This window comes from Mchenga conophoros, linkage group LG3 (assembly GCF_057382185.1).
Source record: "Mchenga conophoros isolate Kocher_MC1m ecotype Shallow Benthic linkage group LG3, M_conophoros_male_GT1.1, whole genome shotgun sequence".
Classification (NCBI taxonomy): Eukaryota; Metazoa; Chordata; class Actinopteri; order Cichliformes; family Cichlidae; genus Mchenga; species Mchenga conophoros.
Window position 1 is genome coordinate 40,029,455 of NC_140528.1, and position 19,414 is coordinate 40,048,868.

The window sequence follows — 19,414 nt, forward strand, 5'->3', positions numbered from 1 at the left end:
AAGCTACATTGTAGCCACAGCTGCCCTGGGGCGCACTGACAGAGGCGAGGCTGCCAGACACTGGCGCCACCGGGCCCTCTGACCACCACCAGTAGGAGACGGGTGAAGTGTCTTGCCCAAGGACACAACAACCGAGACTGTCCAAGCTGGGGTCAAGCCGGCAACCTTCTGATTACAAGGCGAACTCCCAACTCTTGAGCCACGATCGCCCCCAAGCTGTTGCAGCTCCTTCTTAAATCCATCACTTTAGGGTACAGGCAGGAAAAGGCCCACCTGGTGCTGGAACTGAAGAATTCAGGAGACCCGCTCATCGGGAGTGCCAAAGTTCCCATTTGTACAGGTCATAAATGGAAGCCACAGGAAGAGTTAGGTCATGCCATTTCCGATCTACGGCATGAAGACTTGTTAGGGCCGTTTAAACCAGTCACAAGCACTGCCCTGGGCTTAGGACCAACGTTCTGGTCTAAAACCACCACGAGAAAGCAGTAGGCTATGGTGGTGGATGGGATAACCAGACGGGACCTGGACTGCTTCCATGTTAAGGTTATATCTCAGGGCAACCCAGGAGCCTGGACAAGATGGGATGATACTATTAACAGGTACATCACCTAGGCAGACATCTGGAGGACACCACACTCCAGACCTGTTTCAGGTGGTGCCATGATAAAATGCTGACAAATTTGGCTGAGATCCTGGAGAGCTGTAAGGTAACACCAAACTGCATGCCAGAAGCAGCCAATCATACGCAAGCAGGATTTTTGAAGCCTTGCAGCACGAGTCAACCTCCTCTGAAATGGATGAGTATTTTCACACCATTCAAAGAGTGGCAGATGTTGGTAGACCTCAGGAAACAACAGGCCTTCCAGAGAGAGGTCTTGATAATTACTCTCAAGCCAGACATTGCCATGTGGTCCAAGGCAGAGAATAAGGTCCTGTTTTTCGAGCTGACCATAAAACTGTTAGGATCTGAGTGAGTGAGTGTCTGGTGTTTCTCCACAGGCTTTCTATGTTCAACTTTGTCCGCCTTCTGGACGGAACCCTCCTTCCTCACCTTGCCCTACTAACCTAATATCCATCAACAACAGTCAGCAAGGCTGTATTTAAGACCAGTTTGTCAGCTACCTCATGGTGGTAACCAGGCCTCATTGCTTCATGTTTATGCTTTCTACTTACCAATGATAATTTTCTCTATAGTTTCTGTCATCAAGCCACCACTTTGCTCACCTGCAATTCATTTCCCCAGACGCTGGTAATCTTTGCACAACTCTCTGCAATCTAATCTTTCGAATCAAAACAGCTCACAATTTTTACCTGCCTGTCGTTTCCTCTTGAAAGTCAGGAAAATAAAGTTGGAACCACATCACTAACCTTTCACACTCAGTTACTCTCCCCAGAGTACACCCCCACAACCTTACAAGCTGTACATTTATATGATGACTGTAACTGGCACTGACTAATAATTGGCCAGGAGGTCCGCTTCATGATCATTAACATGCAGATTTTAATGACTGATCTGAGAATAAACAAGTCACTTAGATGAGTAATGAAACATTCTTCCCACTGAAAAAACAAACAAACATCTGGATGAAGAAAAAGTCTACTTTCTGGTACAAAAATAAATAATTTCTTTCAGAGTACAGAGTGCAGATTAACACAACACCATGAAAGGTAATGAGCAGCAACTGAGATTTAAGGTGTCTTTATCAATTCATGATGTCTCTTAAACATTCTATCTTAAAGGTCACTGGTGCAGGTAGCTTTTCAGCATCACTGTATATTCAGTCACCAGGGCGATCGTGGCTCAACAGTTGGCAGTTCGTCTTCAAGGTTCAAGGTTCAAGGTTCTTTATTTGTCACATGCATAGTTATACAAGTATAACACACAGTGAAATGTAGCCTGACACGCTCCTCGACATGTGCAAAAATTGGGGGGGGGGGGGTGTAGAGGAAGAACATTATATATATATATATACATATAGTATATACACTGGGTGAATGTGCAGTAGTAGCAGCAAGCAGGTGAATTCTGTACATTAGTATGAATAGACATCTGACTATTTTACAGGATAGACAATATAAACATATTTAAAATTAAAGGAATTTGAAATGTACATTGTGCCTTGGTTTAGTGTCTGGAAGAGTCCTGTCTCAGTCAATTATAGATGATGTGAGAGGGCGGGTGTGTGTGTTTAGGGCACGGATGGCTTGGGGATAGAAGCTCCTCTTGAGTCTCTCTGGCCTTGCCCGGAAGATGCGGAACCTTCTACCAGATTGCAGAAGTTGGAACAGTTTGTTGCCAGGATGGGACGGGTCCTTCAGTATCTGCGCTGCTCTAGTCCGGCATCTCCTGGTGTAGGTGTCCTGAAGCGGGGGGAGAGCAATCCTGCAGCAGCGTTCTGCTGTACGGATCACTCTCTGGAGAGCTTTTTGGTCCTTCACACAGCTGTTCCCAAACCACGATGTCATGTTCTGTGTGAGGATGCTCTCCACAGCGCCTGTATAGAAAATCCTGAGGATCTTTGGAGAGACCCTGAACTTCCTCAGTTGTTGTAGGTGATACAGGCGCTGCCTAGCCTTTTTGGTCTGGACCTGAATGTGGGCAGCCCATGTCAGGTCTGAGGAGATGTGGACACCAAGATATTTGAAGGTTTAATCGGAAGGCTTGTAATCAGAAGGTTGCCGGTTCGAGCCCTAGCTTGGACAGTTTCGGTCGTTGTGTCCTTGGGCAAGACACACCGCCTACTGGTGTTGGCCAGAGGGGTCGATGGCGCGATATGGCAGCCTCGCTTCTGTCAGTCTGCCCCAGGGCAGCTGTGGCTACAACTGTAGCTGCCTCCACCAGTGTGTGAAAAGGTGTGTGAATGAATAGTGGAATTGTGCAGCGCTTTGAGGTTCTCAAAAACCGCTGCACAAAAGCGCTATATAAATGCAATCCATTATTATTATTATAAATGAAGACTATATTTATTCTTTAATAAGCAGAAAAAAACTACAAATTATGTAAACTGTTTCAGGAGTAGTGTCTACACTAAAATCTATTTTTTCCTGTGTTGATTTGAAGTTAAAAGTCATCTGACACTGAAACGTTTAGAAGAACGTGTTGGTGAAAACTATGAATGATTTCTATTTAAAATAAATATGATATCTAAATTTTGTATTTTTACTAGTGACTGGATTCAAGGAGAAGCCTTGAGGCAGAAGTGAGATGGCTCTGTACAAGCAGAGACTCACTCCATTATTCGGCTCCTCCTACTGGTCATCCTAAACTTTTAGTGAGGCACAAGCCCCAGCTTCTGAACACTACTTGTTAGCATGGACAGTAATGCGTGAATTCAAGTAAGAGACTTGAGATAGAGATTAGTTGCAGAGATTGAGATGTTTATTCATCAACAAGTCAAGTTTACATAACATAAAAAAATCCCCACATAATACATGATGCTTTAAATTATCTCTGGCTCTCTTCTAGTGTCCTTTGTCCTGTCTTCCCCCTCTCACCCCGGACTGGTTGATGCAGATAACCACCACTCTAAGCCTGGATCTGAACGAGGTTTCTTCCTGTTAAAAGGGAGGTTTTGCTTTCCACTGTCACTATCGTAGGGTCTAAGGCTGACAATATTAAGCGCCTTAAGGCACCTGCTGTTGTAATTTAGCATGGCACAAGTAAAATTTAATTTGATCGAGTTGGCAATAACTATTAAATAAATGTTTCATCATCTGGCTAGCAGTCTCTAATCTAAAATGGACATTATATGCCCATTACAGCCCCTTCTTAAATGCACTTGGTGTGTACCTGGCACCCTTAAAGGTGCTCAGAATGGCTGGGGCTTTTTATTTTTTGGCTGAAAGATCTTTGGGTATGAAACACAAATGCAAGAAAATGCTATATTTATCAAGATACAAATTAGTTTTCTGCACATTACCTCAGAGGTACATTAAAAAGTATAATTTCCCGTTGGCTTAACCAAACTTCTAATATTCACAGGGACAAACCTTCACAAAGTTCAAAAACATACATTTAATCCAGTTTTGTCCAGGTTTATAGATAATGCTCATGGTCCCCATTACCTTTACTGACAATTCATCCATCACTAAAAATACAGCACAATATGTGTGAAAAACCATCCAGCATAATCACAGAGGCTGGTCAGTGCTATGTGCATGGCATATTTAGTGAGCTACAAATGCATTCAGTCACAATACAGCACACAGGTTTTAGTAGTACAGAAGTTTAAATATCAACTAGAAAATTTGCATTTCCTGCGAAAATGCTGTATGAATGCCTTGTAGTAGAATCTGAAAACAGCAGAAGAAGGAGAACAATCTGCTGAAAAGAGCTGAAGAAGCTGAAGTTTGTGCCGAAAACAGCTAAAGAATCTTGAATTTTTGCTGAAAAGAGGTAAAAGCCAAAAATTCTGCTAAAAAGTGGTAAAGAAGCCTAAATTTGCACTGAAAAGATGTGAAAAACTTAAACTCCTGAAAGGATAAATAATTATTTATATATATATACATCCATCCTCCTAAATGATTCTGTTCATCTGGCCGTAGTGTTTTCAGCGAGAGAAACGTTTCGTCACTCATCCAAGTGACTTATTCAGTCTCAGCTGACTGCAGGTTTCCCCAAACTTATAAACAGTACATTTGCATAATGACTGAAACTATGGTGTTTCAGTCATTATGCAAATGTACTGTTTATAAGATTGGATGACCAAACGTTTCTCCGACTGAAAACGTCCAGATGAACAGAATCAACTTTTGGGATTATTAATTTGTCGATTCTCAGATTATGTTTTCTTTCCACATTTCAATGACAACACTGAGAACAAAAACATGAGACAGACATTTCAAACATGCTGCAGTTCACTGAGAGGCTGAATCCTGACGCTGTGATCACTTCATGTTCTCTGTGGATCAAAGAACAACTGCAGCAGCAACAAGAAGCATAGCAGGAACTGATAGACCAGCTGCCAGTCCACCACATCCATCTTTCCCAAGTCCTCTTGGCTGACCTGCAGGTGAGAAACAGGTGTGAGGTGTCAGCTGTCAGGTAGGTGCACAAAACAAAGCTCTGCAAAGACAGACTTTCTCTGCATTAGTTTAAAAACAAAAAAAGGCTTTCTTTGAATTAGAATAAAAAATACATTTCAGACACCAGTTGGAAAAAAAAGGTATGATGATGACGGTTAAATGTGTCTGTAAATGTCTCTGATAAGAAGGACTTTCTGCTTCAGGCTCTGAGCATGCTCACATTAAAACAAAAAAGGGGGCAGGGCATTTTATGGATCACATGACTCTTCAAACTTTAAGAAGGTTGTCATACAGTAATCAGGTAGGGGTACTTTGATGACACAAACTTTAAGTAGGAGCAGATCATGAATATTAGGTACTGATTAATTAATTGACATGAATAAACGCATTATTATTCTACATTGTATACATTACACACACTAGAAATTATTAACCTGACCAGTGGTGGGCAGATTGATCTAAATGTTGATTGTGCTGAGACAGCATTGGTTATTGGTATTGAATCGATTGGATCAATACTTTAGCTTGTTTCTCTCTATGTTCAGGACGTTGCTCCTGTTAATTAGGTGTTAATTACCACATTACTGTGTCCTGATGTTTCATAAGCAACAGAAAACAACAGAATTCTGGGACTTTTGTTTTTCTGTTTGGGAGTTGCATACCAGGTTACAATACAGATTTCACGGTAAAGCATAATTCAGACGTCATGTGAACTTTGCTCTCCCGTGGTGTGTTTAGCTGTCCTGTGGTCACGTGAGTTAGTATAACTGAGCAGAGCCATGCAGGCTGCCAGGTATTGAACTGTACTCACTCACCTGGAGGATCAACACTCAGTGTGACAATGCAGACAGGATCACTGTTCTTGTTGCTTGTCCCTTTCTGGACGACTATAATACGAATATATGGATAATATTACTAAATTGCTGCGATTCTTGTCTTCTTCAGGTGCGTTCACACCTGTAGTTCATTTACTCTGGTTATGCGTTTTAATAGCCCCTCAAACCTGTTAATGTTCTCGTGTAACAGTGTCGTAACTGTGCTAATACCACCTTAAATATGTCAGGAAGGGAGACAAAGCTAACGTTTAAAGACAAATTTAAAATCTGACGTCTGCCAGCGTTTGGCTGGTCAGTAGAGGAACTTGATGAGTGTCGTACAGGAAAGTCGAAACCGCAAATTTGGAACCCGCCAAGGAGTAAATGGCTACAAAAACAACACTGTGATAGCGGAGTCTGACGAAAGGCCACAGACCAAGCAGCAGGTCTATTCCTGCCTCCACATTTAGTGTCTTATGCTGGGCAGACACTGTGCGATCTTTTCAGTCGCGCGATTCAGCTCCTGCTCAAACTGTACGGTTGACTCGCAGGGGTTAGAAGTTCATAGGTCACGATGCAGGTCTCACACTATACGACCCGATGCTCTGATGCGACCTGAGTGCTCACACTGTGCCTCCATAAAATGAAGTTATAACAGAAAATCTGTCGCTCTCGCTCTCTCTGTCTTTCACTCACACAGACACACACACCACCACCATCAACTTTGCTAAATTGCTAATGAAAAACATTGATCAGGCAGCTGTGATTGAGCAGCAATGTCCATCCAACTACTTTCACGGTTGTTGTGGTCGTGATAATTTTGTGAGGCCACATCGAAAAGGCTCGGATGACAACATGTCTTTTTGTCTGTTGCCACCAACATTGCTTTGGCGGTCAGATGCATCCTGACCGGTTTCAGAAGGCAAAGATAGTGTTAGCACATTTTTTTCACTCATGCCTTGTTTCACAAGTGAACGGCATCTCTGAAGAATGGCAGAATACTTTTTAGCCTCTCATACACATCCAAATCTGGCAGCTGCAGCACTTCAACCATAGCTTTGTCCAGCTCGTTTTGCGCTACATGTCTGACGCAGCCTGTATGTTGTTGCTGCTGATGGTTTAACATGTCCAACTGATGCTGCGGGACCAAAAACATTTTCTGTGTGTGCTCCATTTTCACCTATTTGCTATAAGACTGGTGATGAAGGGTATGGCAGCCCCTGATAATGGTAGCAAAAATCCTCCAGATTGGTTGATGGATCTTCTCTTTTTCAACATTTTGACCTTTTTGTCTGCAACCAGTCTGATTACTTTTTTTTCTTTTTTAGTTGTCTGTACTGTCGATCAGTCAGCGGGATAACACCTTTCAAAACATTGAGCGATATCTCACACAGAGCATTAATAAAATCCCTGCTCGCATTACAAATAATATTCCTCCGTACGCTGGGTGGGGATTTATACAACAACTCCAACAGTGCATCCCTGGGGGGCAGGGATAGCTCAGTAAATAGAGTGGTGGCCCCATGATAGCAAGGTCGGTGGTTTGATTCCCCTGAACAGCTAGCCTGAGGTACCCCTGAGCAAGGTACCGTCCCTACACACTGCTCCCAGGGCGCCCAATGGCTGCCCACTGCTTCACTGACAACAGACAAAAAGGATCACCTGAGTGCGATCTGCACAAGCGACCCAATCGTGGAGGTAAATGAAGCGAAGTTCAATTTAAACGCAGTAAACGCCGCTTGTGTGAAAACACTCTGTGATAGTTGAAGCTCACCTGAAGCTGCAGACAGCAGAAGACAAACGCAGACGTAAACCGCAGTATGAACCATAGCATATTCAAAATGCCCGCTCTCTGACAATAAGCTCCCGCTTATTGGTGGTTGACAAACAGCAAAATTAAAATAAAAGCATTACCGCCACCCACTGGTGTGGAGTGTGGAACGAAATGGCAAAAAAAAAAAAAAAAATTCCTCCCAAACAAATGAGTCCACATTAAAAACCAAAATATGTCCTGATAACTTTCACTTCCAAGCTTTTTGATCAACTGACTTCTTTCAGCATCATATTTTTGACAATGCAATAAAACATGTTCTATTGTTTCCTGTCCTCTGCTGCACGTGTATGTGAGATAAAACCCATATCCTTCTTTGTTTGTTCAATAGTGTGAAATCCACGACTGCATCAGGAAGTATCCATGGCGGTATGTAGGTAGGTAATCCTACTGTTTGACTCATGTTGATCTTGTCCAGATTAAGTTCAGCTACTTTGTGTCCCACTGTCCACCTAAAGCTCAAATTCTCTTTTTCCCAGCAGGATTAGAAAGTAATTCTTGTTGGATGATCTTGACCATGTCCTTGTAGACTTGCCCAGTAATGCGCAGAGATGCGCGGTTGCAGTATCTAGAGTGGACTTGTGTATCTTTTAAAAAAATAAATAAATCTTTATTAAAAAATTACAAAAACACAAACGCTGTCTGCAACTCTCGTAGTTTAAGGATTGCATTTCAATAAATAAATAAAGTAGAAAAAACTAAATAAATACTGAACCCTAAACTACAAAAAATGAGGACGTTCTCTTGTGTGAAGAATCTTTTAGAATTATTTGTTAAGAATATAAGAGTTCTAAAAGTTCCAAAAGAATCATTTATTTCTAAGATGCCACACAAATTATTTTTGCCGGTGTAAAAAACAGTTTTTCCACCACAAGACAGAGGACCACAGGTGTAAAACTCCCCCCCCCCACCCCCAGTCAAACAAACTGATGTAAAACAGTTATCACAAACACTAATGGTTGACCTTTGACCTTTAAACTTTTATTAATATCTTTAAAACAAAATCAGCACAAATGTTTGACATGTTTTGTATTTGATAATTATATTATTATAATTTATATTCAATGTTAACTGTAGCTAGGCTCAAAGTATTAATGCTATCTTATCTCATCACTCAGACCAGCTGCTTTCTACAAAGTCTCATCAACAACATCTTTAGAAACAAACATCAACAACCAGGAAGCAGCTTCACCTCTGATCACACACACACTCAACTCTACTCACTCACCTGGAGGACCAACACTGAGGTTTATGGTGCAGATGAGGTTCAACCAGGCCTCTTGGTTTGATTCTCCCCATGCAACATAACATCTGTATGTTCCAGTATCATTAATTGTCACATTCTTCAGAATCAAAGACACGTCTCCATCCTTCATCTGTCTGTCTTTCAGATCCACCCGGTTCTTATAAGCTGGATTCTGGTTGTCTGGATCAAACTGACCAATTTGGTAATAAAGGAGGTTCCAAAGGTCTTTGCTCCACTCTATGGCTACGATCTTGCTGTTTGGAGCTCGACATGTCAGAGTGACGTCCTGTCCAGACTCAGCTGTGATGTTTTTCTGGTCTGAATGAAGAAACAACACAGAGCAGAGAGGTTAAAAGTTAAAGTACAACTGTTCACTTCTACCGGAGTCAATCAGATTGAGAAGCCACACACACACATACACACAAAAACACTGCTTTTGTGTTCATCACAGAACATTAGACAACATAGAAACATAATAGTTACGGGATAATATAAAAAAACATATTCCTCATGCTGATGATGAGGGTCTGTTGAAGAAAAGATTGGCTTCAGAAAGCTTCTGTTAAGCAAAAACAAAAATACGAGATGTGCTGAGTGGACTGTACTGAATGTGCCACATAATGTGGAGATTATTTCTTTTCATATGTAATTTCCTCTCAAGTTTGAGCTAGATTTCTGGTAAATTTGATGTTGACTGTGTCAGTTTTTACACGATTAGAAATAGGGGTTATACTACGTCTGTAAACCAAACAAACAAACAGGGCGATACTTTTTAATCCTCTTCATCTCAGAGGAAATAACAGTTTGGTTTCTAATAGTGATGGGTCCAGCAACACTGACGCACCGACGCATGTATCAAGCTCACCCAGCGATGCCCGTATCGGTGCGTAAGTCGCTTTAAGAAAAAGTCACGTGATCGATACAGCTGCTGTCTCGCTCATTGCCAACGCACCAAACTGTGTTTAAAAGGTACCGCATCCGCATCTAACAATGGAATGAGTCGCCACCAAAAACCCCCACAAAATTACTCTCGCAAAGATAAAAAAACCCAAAAAACATCTCTCTATAACAAAATGGACCCTGAAATAAAAAGAAATGTTTCTGCTGTGTGGGATCACTTTGATCTTTTAACTGCAAATAATATAATATAATAGTTTGTCTTTGTTTCAGTGTAATCTATCAGAACAGGAAAACAGCAATGTGACTTGAAGTGTAAATTATTTATTTCATTTGATGCAGGTTAAATGTTGCATCTGTTCTGCGTTTCTTACACAAACAAAAGCACCTCCTCAGTGTTCAGGCATTACAGAGCCAAACATGAAAATGAGGAGACAAACACACTGAGAATGAACACAGGTCGGCCTATATAGACACTGAACAGCTTTATCGTCATTTCTTTTATTAATATGCGTTTTATTATTTTGAAATCAAGCATCTAAGAAGACTGCTCTGGACCAGGCAGTCCTGAATTTTATTATAAAGGACTGCCAACCCCTTAGTATTGTGGAGAGTGTCAGAGAGAAACATTCCACGATCAGAGGATCCTTTAACGTACCGGGGGAATAGGAAGACCTCTTATCAGAACCTTTTCCACCTGGCTTTACAGTTTTTGTGTACCCCAGCTTCATCTGTTCCTGTGAGTTTTCCAAAGCTGGAGAAATGGTGTAAAAAAAAAAAAAAACGCAATAGACTGAATGCAAAAACATTCGATAAACTTATTTTTCTGAATAGAAATTTATATTACATTCACAATACTTTCATTTTAATTTTCACTTAATGTCTTTCACACTATATTTTAAAGATGTCTACAATATTTGCAATATAAAAGATATAAAATGATTCCATGGACAGTACAATACCTTACAGTGTATAAGTATGACTAGGTCATTGAATCAGTGTCTGTTGTGAGTCTCAAGTAAGTTGCCTGCAATGATATTTAAGGTCCAGCAGGTGTCAGTATGGAGCAAAACAGCAAAACTGTGTCGACACAGTATCGACACAGTTTGGGGAATGTGCTGAAACGCTTCACGAGGCCTCATCTACCCATCACTAGTTTCTAAAAGTTAAATCTCACCTGCAGAGACAAACGCGAAGACACCGACAAACATTAAACAGTAGAGTGACGCAGCTGTTCCAGCAGCCATTTCTTCTTCTTCCTCTTTCAAGTTTAACGGTAGCTTGCATCCAAAATTGTTGCATTACTGCCATCTCCTGGCTTTTAATCTTCCGTCACTCCTGAGTCCTCAGATCCTCTTGATGAGCATTCCTCAAAAAACGAAAAACCACCTCTTTCCCTTCACCATGACTTAACTTATCAACCACTTGTTCAAACGTAAGTTCCCTTCCACCACTCATTTCACCCCTCATCACCCTCCTGTGACTTGCATACTTCCTACAACTAAGAAGCACATGTCCAACCATAGCATTACATCCATCACACAACCCAGTCGGATGTTTCCCTATCTTAAAAAGAGTGCCATTTAAAAAGCAGTGGCCTGTTCGTATTCGACTGATAATAACCTCCTCCTGTCTCTTTAATACACTACTCCTCTTAGCTTCTATTGTGTTTTGCACCCTATATAAATGTCTCCCTTTTGTGTCATTATCCCATGCCATTTGCCAGAAGTTCTTACTTTCTGTCCAAACTATACTTTTCCCTTCAGATATTGACAATGAGTCCTTTTGTTTTGATCAGACAGTCTATGATGAGCAAAAAGAACGTCATACAAAATCTGCTGATGGGTTTCCTTGTTTAATACTCAATAATGGTATTGTATGTCAAGTATGGCATACAACTCAACTGCATATATACCCAGACAATTTGATGTTCTTTTTCCACTGCTACACTAGTTGCTTCAGTCTTAGGATCGTTTGATCTGTATACACCTTTTAAAAAGTTACTGTATTTGTTATCTATCTATCATTTCTCCTGTAAACACAGACAATCCATCATTAATCCTCTTCCCAATTTTTACCATAAAGTCTGGAATTACTACTGCCATCCCCACTTGACTAGCTGGATTCTTTGAAGCATCCGTATATACTTGCACATACCCATAATACTGATCGATGTAACCCTGAACTGTATTTGAGTCTAGAGCGTCTGCCAGCACAATATATACCGATTTCTGCTCCTCTCTGTATAGGTAATAAAACTCTCTATGGGTAACAAAACACACCAGTGGCAGGGTAGATTAAAGGTTTTACACTTTTACTGTTGTTCACATTTATTGCCCCCATTGTATAGTGTTAAGTTGGGGAAGGTGTGGCTTTTTAACTTGGAAATCTGATTTGAGGAGATGGCATTCCAGTTTCAAATTCCAGCGGGGAACTTGGAAATTCAGATTTAATCTCAAACACCGTGAGCACATAAAGCAAAAGCACAGGCGGTACCATGAAAGAGCTGTGACAGGATCAGTGGTAGATTTTTATTCTGCTTCACAGCTTTCTGCTGTAGATTTTATTTATAGGTCTGCTACATCTTTTACAATGCTGCTGTCCAGCTTCGTCAGTGTTTTTTAATAACACTGCGCACCATGCTAGGTTTTCCACTGTTGGTGAAGTGAATCAGCTTGTCGGTGCAAGACTGTTACGTGTCAAACTGAGTTCTCTTTGGTAGTTTTCAGAGAGAAAAAAGAATAGGAAAAAATATTTTTTGAGAAAAACAAACAAAACGTTGTTAAGGAGCGTGGCTGAGTGTGGCTTATCACTGAAAAATAGATTCAGTATTTCTGTTGTATTTAGTTGTGACTGAATAACTGCACCAGTCAAAGGTTTGGACACACCTGAGGCCACGAGTGTTTCTCATTATCTGAGACGACCCTTTCCCCGTTGTACACAGTGAGCCATATAACAAATATTTATTTAAAATTTGTTCTGAATTGATAACAGTACATTGATCAATTTTAGATCTACAAATTTTGAACATGACATAGCTGTGGGTGTATGTGGTTTGGTTTTCCTCACTGGGCTGTAGCTCCTGATTCATCCCAGACAAATATTCATAAACAGTACATACATGATTGCCTTTTACTGTATTGTCTCATTAGAATTTGTTGCTGTTGTTCCATGATTTAAAAATTGGTTGATGCTGCATTTTCTTTTGTTTAGTTCTTTGTATTTATTTTGTGTTTTGTGTTTTTTTCAGCATTTATTAGTGTTTACTTTAGTTGCAGTGCATTTGACCTCTCAGGGCTACTATACAAATACACCAACGCAGTGTAGTTTTTCACGTTATTAGATTTTTATTAGTCATATTACATGATTTTGAATTATATGTCAGTGCATGTTGTTTACCTTCAGTGTGTGCTCAAAACTCTTTTGCAGCTTTCTGTTCGAGACTTTAATGGAAACTGTTGCTCTGCCAGCCCATCATGTCCCTCACCATCATCATCAAGTTTTCTTTATTTAAACTTTTTTTTTTCCATTCTTTATTTGCTTAGTGTTTATATTTGCTTCTCCATGTATTTCCTTACTGCGTTATTCCCATAGTGTGGGCCAACGACCCCTTGTGGACTGCAAAGGTACTGCAGCCACAGTAGTAACAGAAATTCAGTTTGAAATTACTCACCAGTATAAATGGAGTTAGTATAATATAATTGGTAATAGGAGGCGGTTAGTGTGTAATATTACTCATTACCCTGGACCAAATTTACTGCCCTTGTATTGAAATTTGTGTCCCAGCGGCAGGTTGGTCACACATCAACATGAACACTTTGCATATGACTGGGCAGCAGTTTAGAGCCAGCAGCCTGTGTTGTTGATGTTTTTATAAAATACAGTTTTAATATCGTTGCCACTTTCTTTTGTTTTTGATTCAAGTGAAGATTTAAGTCATTTTCTGGTTTTTAAGTGGACCACAGCACTCTTAATTTTATGAATGGCTGTCTTACTGTATTTAGCCTCCAGTTGTTAGTTCCTGGTTGCATTAGTTGTTCCCTGTGTTTGTTTCTCTTGTTATTTGTTGATATTTAAGTTCATTGCTGTTTCTGTGTTTCCCCGTTCAGTTATTGTTTCTCACTTTCTGTATATTTATTTTGATGTCTTCTTATCTCCTTTGCATTGATTTTATCTGGTTTGTGTTTAGTCTCACATTCCCTCCTTTCGCACAGTCTTTGTTTGCATCTCATTTTTCACAGCCAAATAAATTACCTATTTATAAACTACTGCCTGTATTTCTTGTCTGCATTTTGGGTCCTCAAATCTGTCAAATCTATCTGGGTGTATAAACAGTACAGTGTGTATGAATGAGCTGAAACCTTGGCCCATTGTCCCAGTGGAGATTTATAACTTGATTTCTACAGAACCTTCATTACAGCAGCTTTATTAGGAAGTTAAAGGGACTAGATTTTAATATGTGTTTTAAGAAAAAGAGAGAGAGATTGTCAGGTGTGCCGTGGGAATTTATTTAATTTTAATTAGTTGCTCCAAAAAATACAATTTAATAATTACTACAAGTAATAAAATCATAGTTGGGCATCTGTGCTTTCAATGCAGTGACTGGTAGAGTCTTTCATGTCAGTGGGTAGCGCAATATCACCTTGTTGAGTTAAGACAGAGTTCGTGATGTGCGCGCTACGTGGCAGCTGCAAGACGTACAACAAAGATGGATAAATATTTGAAAAGAAAAACTGCGGACTCAGAACTGAGCCCTGGAAAAAATTCTAATCCAGGAGAGCTGAGTATGAGCGGTAGTCAAAAGAAAGCAAAAATGGTGAGCTCGAGAAAGCGATACACCCAGATGTTATTGTTTTCTGCACCGTAAGGTGTTCGTTCCCAAGACTTTACCAGCAGACCTAGCTCCTGTGTCGGATGATGTTGTGCGCATGGTAAACGTCATCAAGACAAGACCTCTGAAAGGCCGCATATTTTTGCATCTCTGTGCGAGGAAATGGGAGATGCAGATTTCTGTCAGAATCTGCAGATTATACAGTACAAATAAAATGTTCACGTTGTCTTCCCAACAGTTTCACTGACATCTACACTGAATGCCCAGGAAGCGTTCACTATGTCTTCTCTGGCGCTGATACACTCAAAAAAATGAATGAGGTGGATTGTTCAGTGTATATTAATTATTCATTTTCATTTTACTTAAAATATATGTTTTTGTTAAGTTAACATATGTTTTTCTAATCAAGTCTACGTAATTGTGTCTATTATTCAACGTACATAATACTAATGTGTTACTTGATGGCGTAACATTTAAGTTAAGTCAATTAGGATCGATATACCTTGTATATCCACAAGGTGGCAGTAATGCAAAAACAGTTGTAATGAAACCGCGCAGAACAAGAAGGTTTCACGGCTTGTGCCTGCTCATGCGCAAGACTTCAAATTTAACTGAAAAAGGCTGTTTTGGCGCCAAGCTGCTGTTTCTTTGAGAGGTAAGACCACTTTTTTTCTTTGACTATGTTGTGTAGTATCTATATGTCCAGCATGGTTATATTTTGCGTTTGTCTTACAAGACATGTTATATCGTTTGCGTGTGCTTGTTTTACATAGTGATGGGCAGATGAAGCCCCATGAAGCACTGAAGCTTTTCATCCAATTGGTTCACCCCAACGCGAAGCTTCATGAAGCTTCATTTGCTCTAGTAGGACACCTACTGGACGTAAAAATAATAGCTGGCATGAATTTGAAGAGTGTGGCATTTTGCACACAGCCTGTAAATGTCAACAACAAAAGGAGTGTGTAAAATATCTATATTGTAGTGATGGCAGTATACTGTGTATATTTATGCTGGCAGTATGGAAAGACAATAATAACAAAGCACAAATATAAATATCACACACATCACTTATTGCATTGTATGATATTGTTATATCATTTAGTAACATTACAGCATGCTATATTATCATTGCATTTGATGGCTCACCTGGTCTTGCTCCACAATCGGTGTTCCCCTTATTCTCATGCAAAGCTCTGTAGTGCCTAAGCATGGATGAGGTGTTGTTGTTATATCCCAGCTCCCTGGCACATAGCAAACACCTCACCTTGTACAAAAGTACAGACAGCCTAACATAGGTTTTATTGCACCATCAGTATTATGAAAATACATCTTCTGTGGAAATTCACATACCTTGTTGGGAGATATAAGCTCAAAATGTTCCCACACAGGGGAGGACATCCTCCTCTTCTTAGCTGGCTCCATTCTCTCCTGACTTTCTTTCCTCACTCTCATAAACCTCCAAACTGTCTCCAAACTCTCACTAACCGCAACTCTCCATCAAACACCCACATTTTGAATGAAGTCTGAGGGGTTTATATCGCTGTCATAGCTCGCGGAAAAAATTCGAACCGCTTCATGAACCAGTCACGTGGTACAGCCGGGCAGCGAGGCTTCGGACGTCATCATTTTCAGCTCCTCCCATAAATGAAGCAAGCCTCGATACGCGCTTCGCGGAAACGCCCCCTCCATTACTCGACACACGCTCCGAAGCCTCGATACAGAGCGTCACATCACTAGTTTTACATTAGTTTTACTGGGTCCTGGACATGCTTATTTTGTGGACTGTGTAAGAAACATTTTTATTGTTTTTTGTTTTATTAAGGGATTAGCTACAGGGGTTCATGGGGTTATTCTTCCATTTGCTTTCTTGGGATTCCTTTTCTGTAATCCGAGAGTCGGAAATATCGAATAGGATAGCAAGGATAGCATAAAGTGACATTTAAAATCCAAAAAGTCAAGGGCGAAAGCCACTGTGACACCATTGTTCTGCTCTATCAGTAATCTGTATTATGTAAAAATGGTCTGTAAATACAGCATGTTTCCTAGCGGAGTTATACATATCAATGTAGTTATAAATTACAGTTTGTGAAAGTACACACTTAATTTTTTTAATAAAATTATTCAAGACATATGAGTGGACAGACAATGGAGGTCGACAGACCTGGTGATAATGGCTTCTATAGAAAGTTAGCACATGGCAGTGTCAATCTCTTGCTTTTCTTCTGAGTAGTATTTTATTTAGTTGTAATTCAAACAATAATTTGCTTCTTGAAATTAAGTAATGAATTTCTTGTTTTACTTTATAAATTTCAGATCCTGCCTTTACCTGCTCCCTCCTATACTGATGTGGTGTATGTGGTACTGCTGAGCTTGTATGTGGTATGTGAACTTTTAAAAACAAAACTGTTTTATAAGTTAAGTTTTCTTTAGTCACCCATGCCCCTGTTATTTCTCCTCCACATCTGAACCATGGTAAAGGTTGCAGTTCAAGGGCCTGAGGCATGAAATTCTTTTCAGATCAGCTGTGATCAATATTTTTTGAAACTTATAAATAAATATAATATAAATATAATAAAAGCTGTAATGGCTCCATTAGCATTTTGTGTAAATGTTTGTGTTAAAATTATAGCTTTAATGAGGTCTTACTACATTAGTTTTAGTTTGTATATGTGTACATATAGTATGTATATTTACAGTACAGTATGTTGTGTTTGTTGACATATTTTCAGGTGGAAGCAGAATATGTGAGGATTACTACTGCTGCACATGTTCCAAGGCTTTTTACACAACTTGACCAATACACTGACCAGCTCATAAAAGTCTTCAAGAAAAAAGGAGGCGTTGCAGGGAAGAAAATTAGACAAACTTTGGCCCCAGCCACACAGGTGCGTTATTCTGTTGGTAGCAAAATATTATGGCTAATAAGATCATTTTCAAATTTAAACAGCTAGTGTATGGTAGCTGCACAGTGCACTTACATTTATATTAAGCAAGACAGAGTTTGGTACTCAAAACGTTGGAAAACTTAAATTACCTAAACATATGTAAAATCTGATCCCTCGATTTAGGTTAAACCAGAAGTGAATGTTTTTATGTTATGTTTTGAATGCAAAGAAGATGATGTATTAGTTTGTCTATACTAGAGATGGACCGATCCGATATTACGTATCGGTATCGGTCCGATACTGACCCAAATTACTGGATCGGATATCGGAGAAAAATAAAAAATGTAATCCGATCCATTAAATATCACGAAAGCACCTCACAAAACTTGCAACACGCCGTAACTCACCTCAGAACGTTAGCACGTCTGAGCAGTATGCATCATGTGATAGAGCGGCTGTGGCATGCGGGACCTGTCAGTGGTCTGGATAGCATTTGGAGCTTCGCTAGCAACCTGGCATTTCATCTCTGACAAAGTTATCCCCGAGAGAAGTAAAGCAAGTGTGTAAGTCCATCTCTGAATGTTTGTAAAGCATTCCTGCGTTAAGCTTAACAAGCGACTGCCTCTTCTTGCTGCTACTTCAATCGTGAAACTGCTTAATGATCAGCTGATCGGCTTTTCTGTCGCGAGTCCGTGTCTCTAGTTTGTTTTTGGCCCACTTTGCACCAGAAAGAGGAAACCAGCGGCTGAACAACAGCAGCACGTTTAAGCTTGATAAGCTGTTGTTAGAATTTATTTAATATTACTTTCTACACCAGGATCTTTTTCTACGTAGCTGACGCTGGTAACTGTGCAGGGGCGGATCTAGCAAAGTTTAGCCAGGGGGGCCGATAGGGCATTAACAGGGAAAAGGGGGCACAAAGACATACTTTTCTTTCTTATTCTCATTTAAAATGTCGAGCTTTTAATAAATAATTATCTGACACCCAAAGTTTTAATTTGATGTAAAATGAATAGAAGTCAATTACTGTATATAGTGACTATTAAGTCTAATATATATACCCTAGTAAGCTATAGTACTTTTTCCTTTGGGAAGGTACCATCTGTGCAGTCTGCAATTTTGTTGAAGAAAGATGTTGAATCTATTTAATATTTCTTGAAAAATAATTGATTTCTGTGCATTTTTTTTCACACTGCATCAAATTAAGGTTGATTACGTCGATTAAGCATCATGAGGTGGAGCGTGAGGGGTGGTTCCCTATTTTTTATTTTTTTATTTTTGTTGTTGCTGGGAGTTGGAACCCTATTAGTTAGGTTGCTTAATATTTACGCTAAGTACTCTTTAAAATACCAGAATAGGGAGGATGGTGCAGGTTTAAGTTTATTAGATTGATCAGTATTGCTGAACTATGAAATATTTTTTTTGTATACAGGTATAACAGAATAGCTTTAGTGTAGTTGTTGTTTTAAACTTGAGTATGAACTTATACAAAATGCAGCAAGATATTTAAAAAACAGTTTTGTTGATTAAAAAACACTATATCGGATTCATATCGGTATCGGCAGATATCCAAATTTATGATATCGGTATCGGACATAAAAAAGTGGTATCGTGCCATCTCTAGTCTATACCTCCATTATGGACATATATAATGTGGTGGAAACCCTGCCCAACAGGTTAACTATTCATGTCCATGTGATGATTAGTTGGTCTTGTGTACATGTCTATCTGTGCAGTGGATATGTCATTCATTTTGCGTATAATGTGAGTTTCTGTCATCCTAAAGTATATCTGTTTTCTCTTCCTGTATCTCTGCCACTCTCTACAGAAGGAAACTATTGAAAAGGGGAGGGAGTGTGTCCTCAGGGCACTACCTTTTTACCT

At 39.8% G+C, this 19,414-nt stretch overlaps 1 protein-coding gene and 1 long non-coding RNA gene across 3 annotated transcripts; one reads left to right on the plus strand and one right to left on the minus strand.

Moving 5' to 3' along the window:
- Positions 1-4,836: 4,836 nt before the first annotated feature.
- LOC146578610 (butyrophilin subfamily 2 member A2-like) lies at positions 4,837-11,069 on the minus strand. Of its 2 annotated transcripts, XM_085269071.1 has the most exons (4): positions 10,992-11,062; positions 10,473-10,568; positions 8,900-9,235; positions 4,837-5,006 (listed from the first exon to the last, which is right to left on the minus strand). In XM_085269071.1, the coding sequence occupies exons 1-4, from the start codon at positions 11,059-11,061 to the stop codon at positions 4,909-4,911; spliced, it is 600 nt and encodes a 199-aa protein (XP_085125197.1). In that variant the 5' UTR covers position 11,062; the 3' UTR covers positions 4,837-4,908. The 2 variants fall into 2 exon arrangements, with proteins under 2 accessions (XP_085125197.1, XP_085125198.1); XM_085269072.1 differs by lacking the exon at positions 10,473-10,568 and having other exon boundaries at positions 10,992-11,069.
- A 4,054-nt stretch (positions 11,070-15,123) lies between these two features.
- On the plus strand, positions 15,124-17,635 carry LOC146578611 (uncharacterized). The gene is made up of 3 exons (XR_014891556.1): positions 15,124-15,300; positions 16,959-17,024; positions 17,375-17,635. It is a non-coding gene; the product is annotated as an uncharacterized LOC146578611 (long non-coding RNA).
- The last annotated feature ends 1,779 nt before the right edge of the window (positions 17,636-19,414 follow it).

What these genes read in the sequence shown, in the direction of transcription:
- LOC146578610 (XM_085269071.1), bottom strand. Translation starts at nt 11,061, where the DNA reads ATGGCTGCTGGAACAGCTGCGTCACTCTACTGTTTAATGTTTGTCGGT. An exon ending in CTTCGCGTTTGTCTCTGCAG is followed by an intron (nt 10,569 to 10,991) that starts GTGAGATTTAAC and finishes CCATTTCTCCAG; the next exon opens with CTTTGGAAAACTCACAGGAA. An exon ending in CCTCAGTGTTGGTCCTCCAG is followed by an intron (nt 5,007 to 8,899) that starts GTGAGTGAGTAG and finishes TCTCACCTGCAG; the next exon opens with GTCAGCCAAGAGGACTTGGG.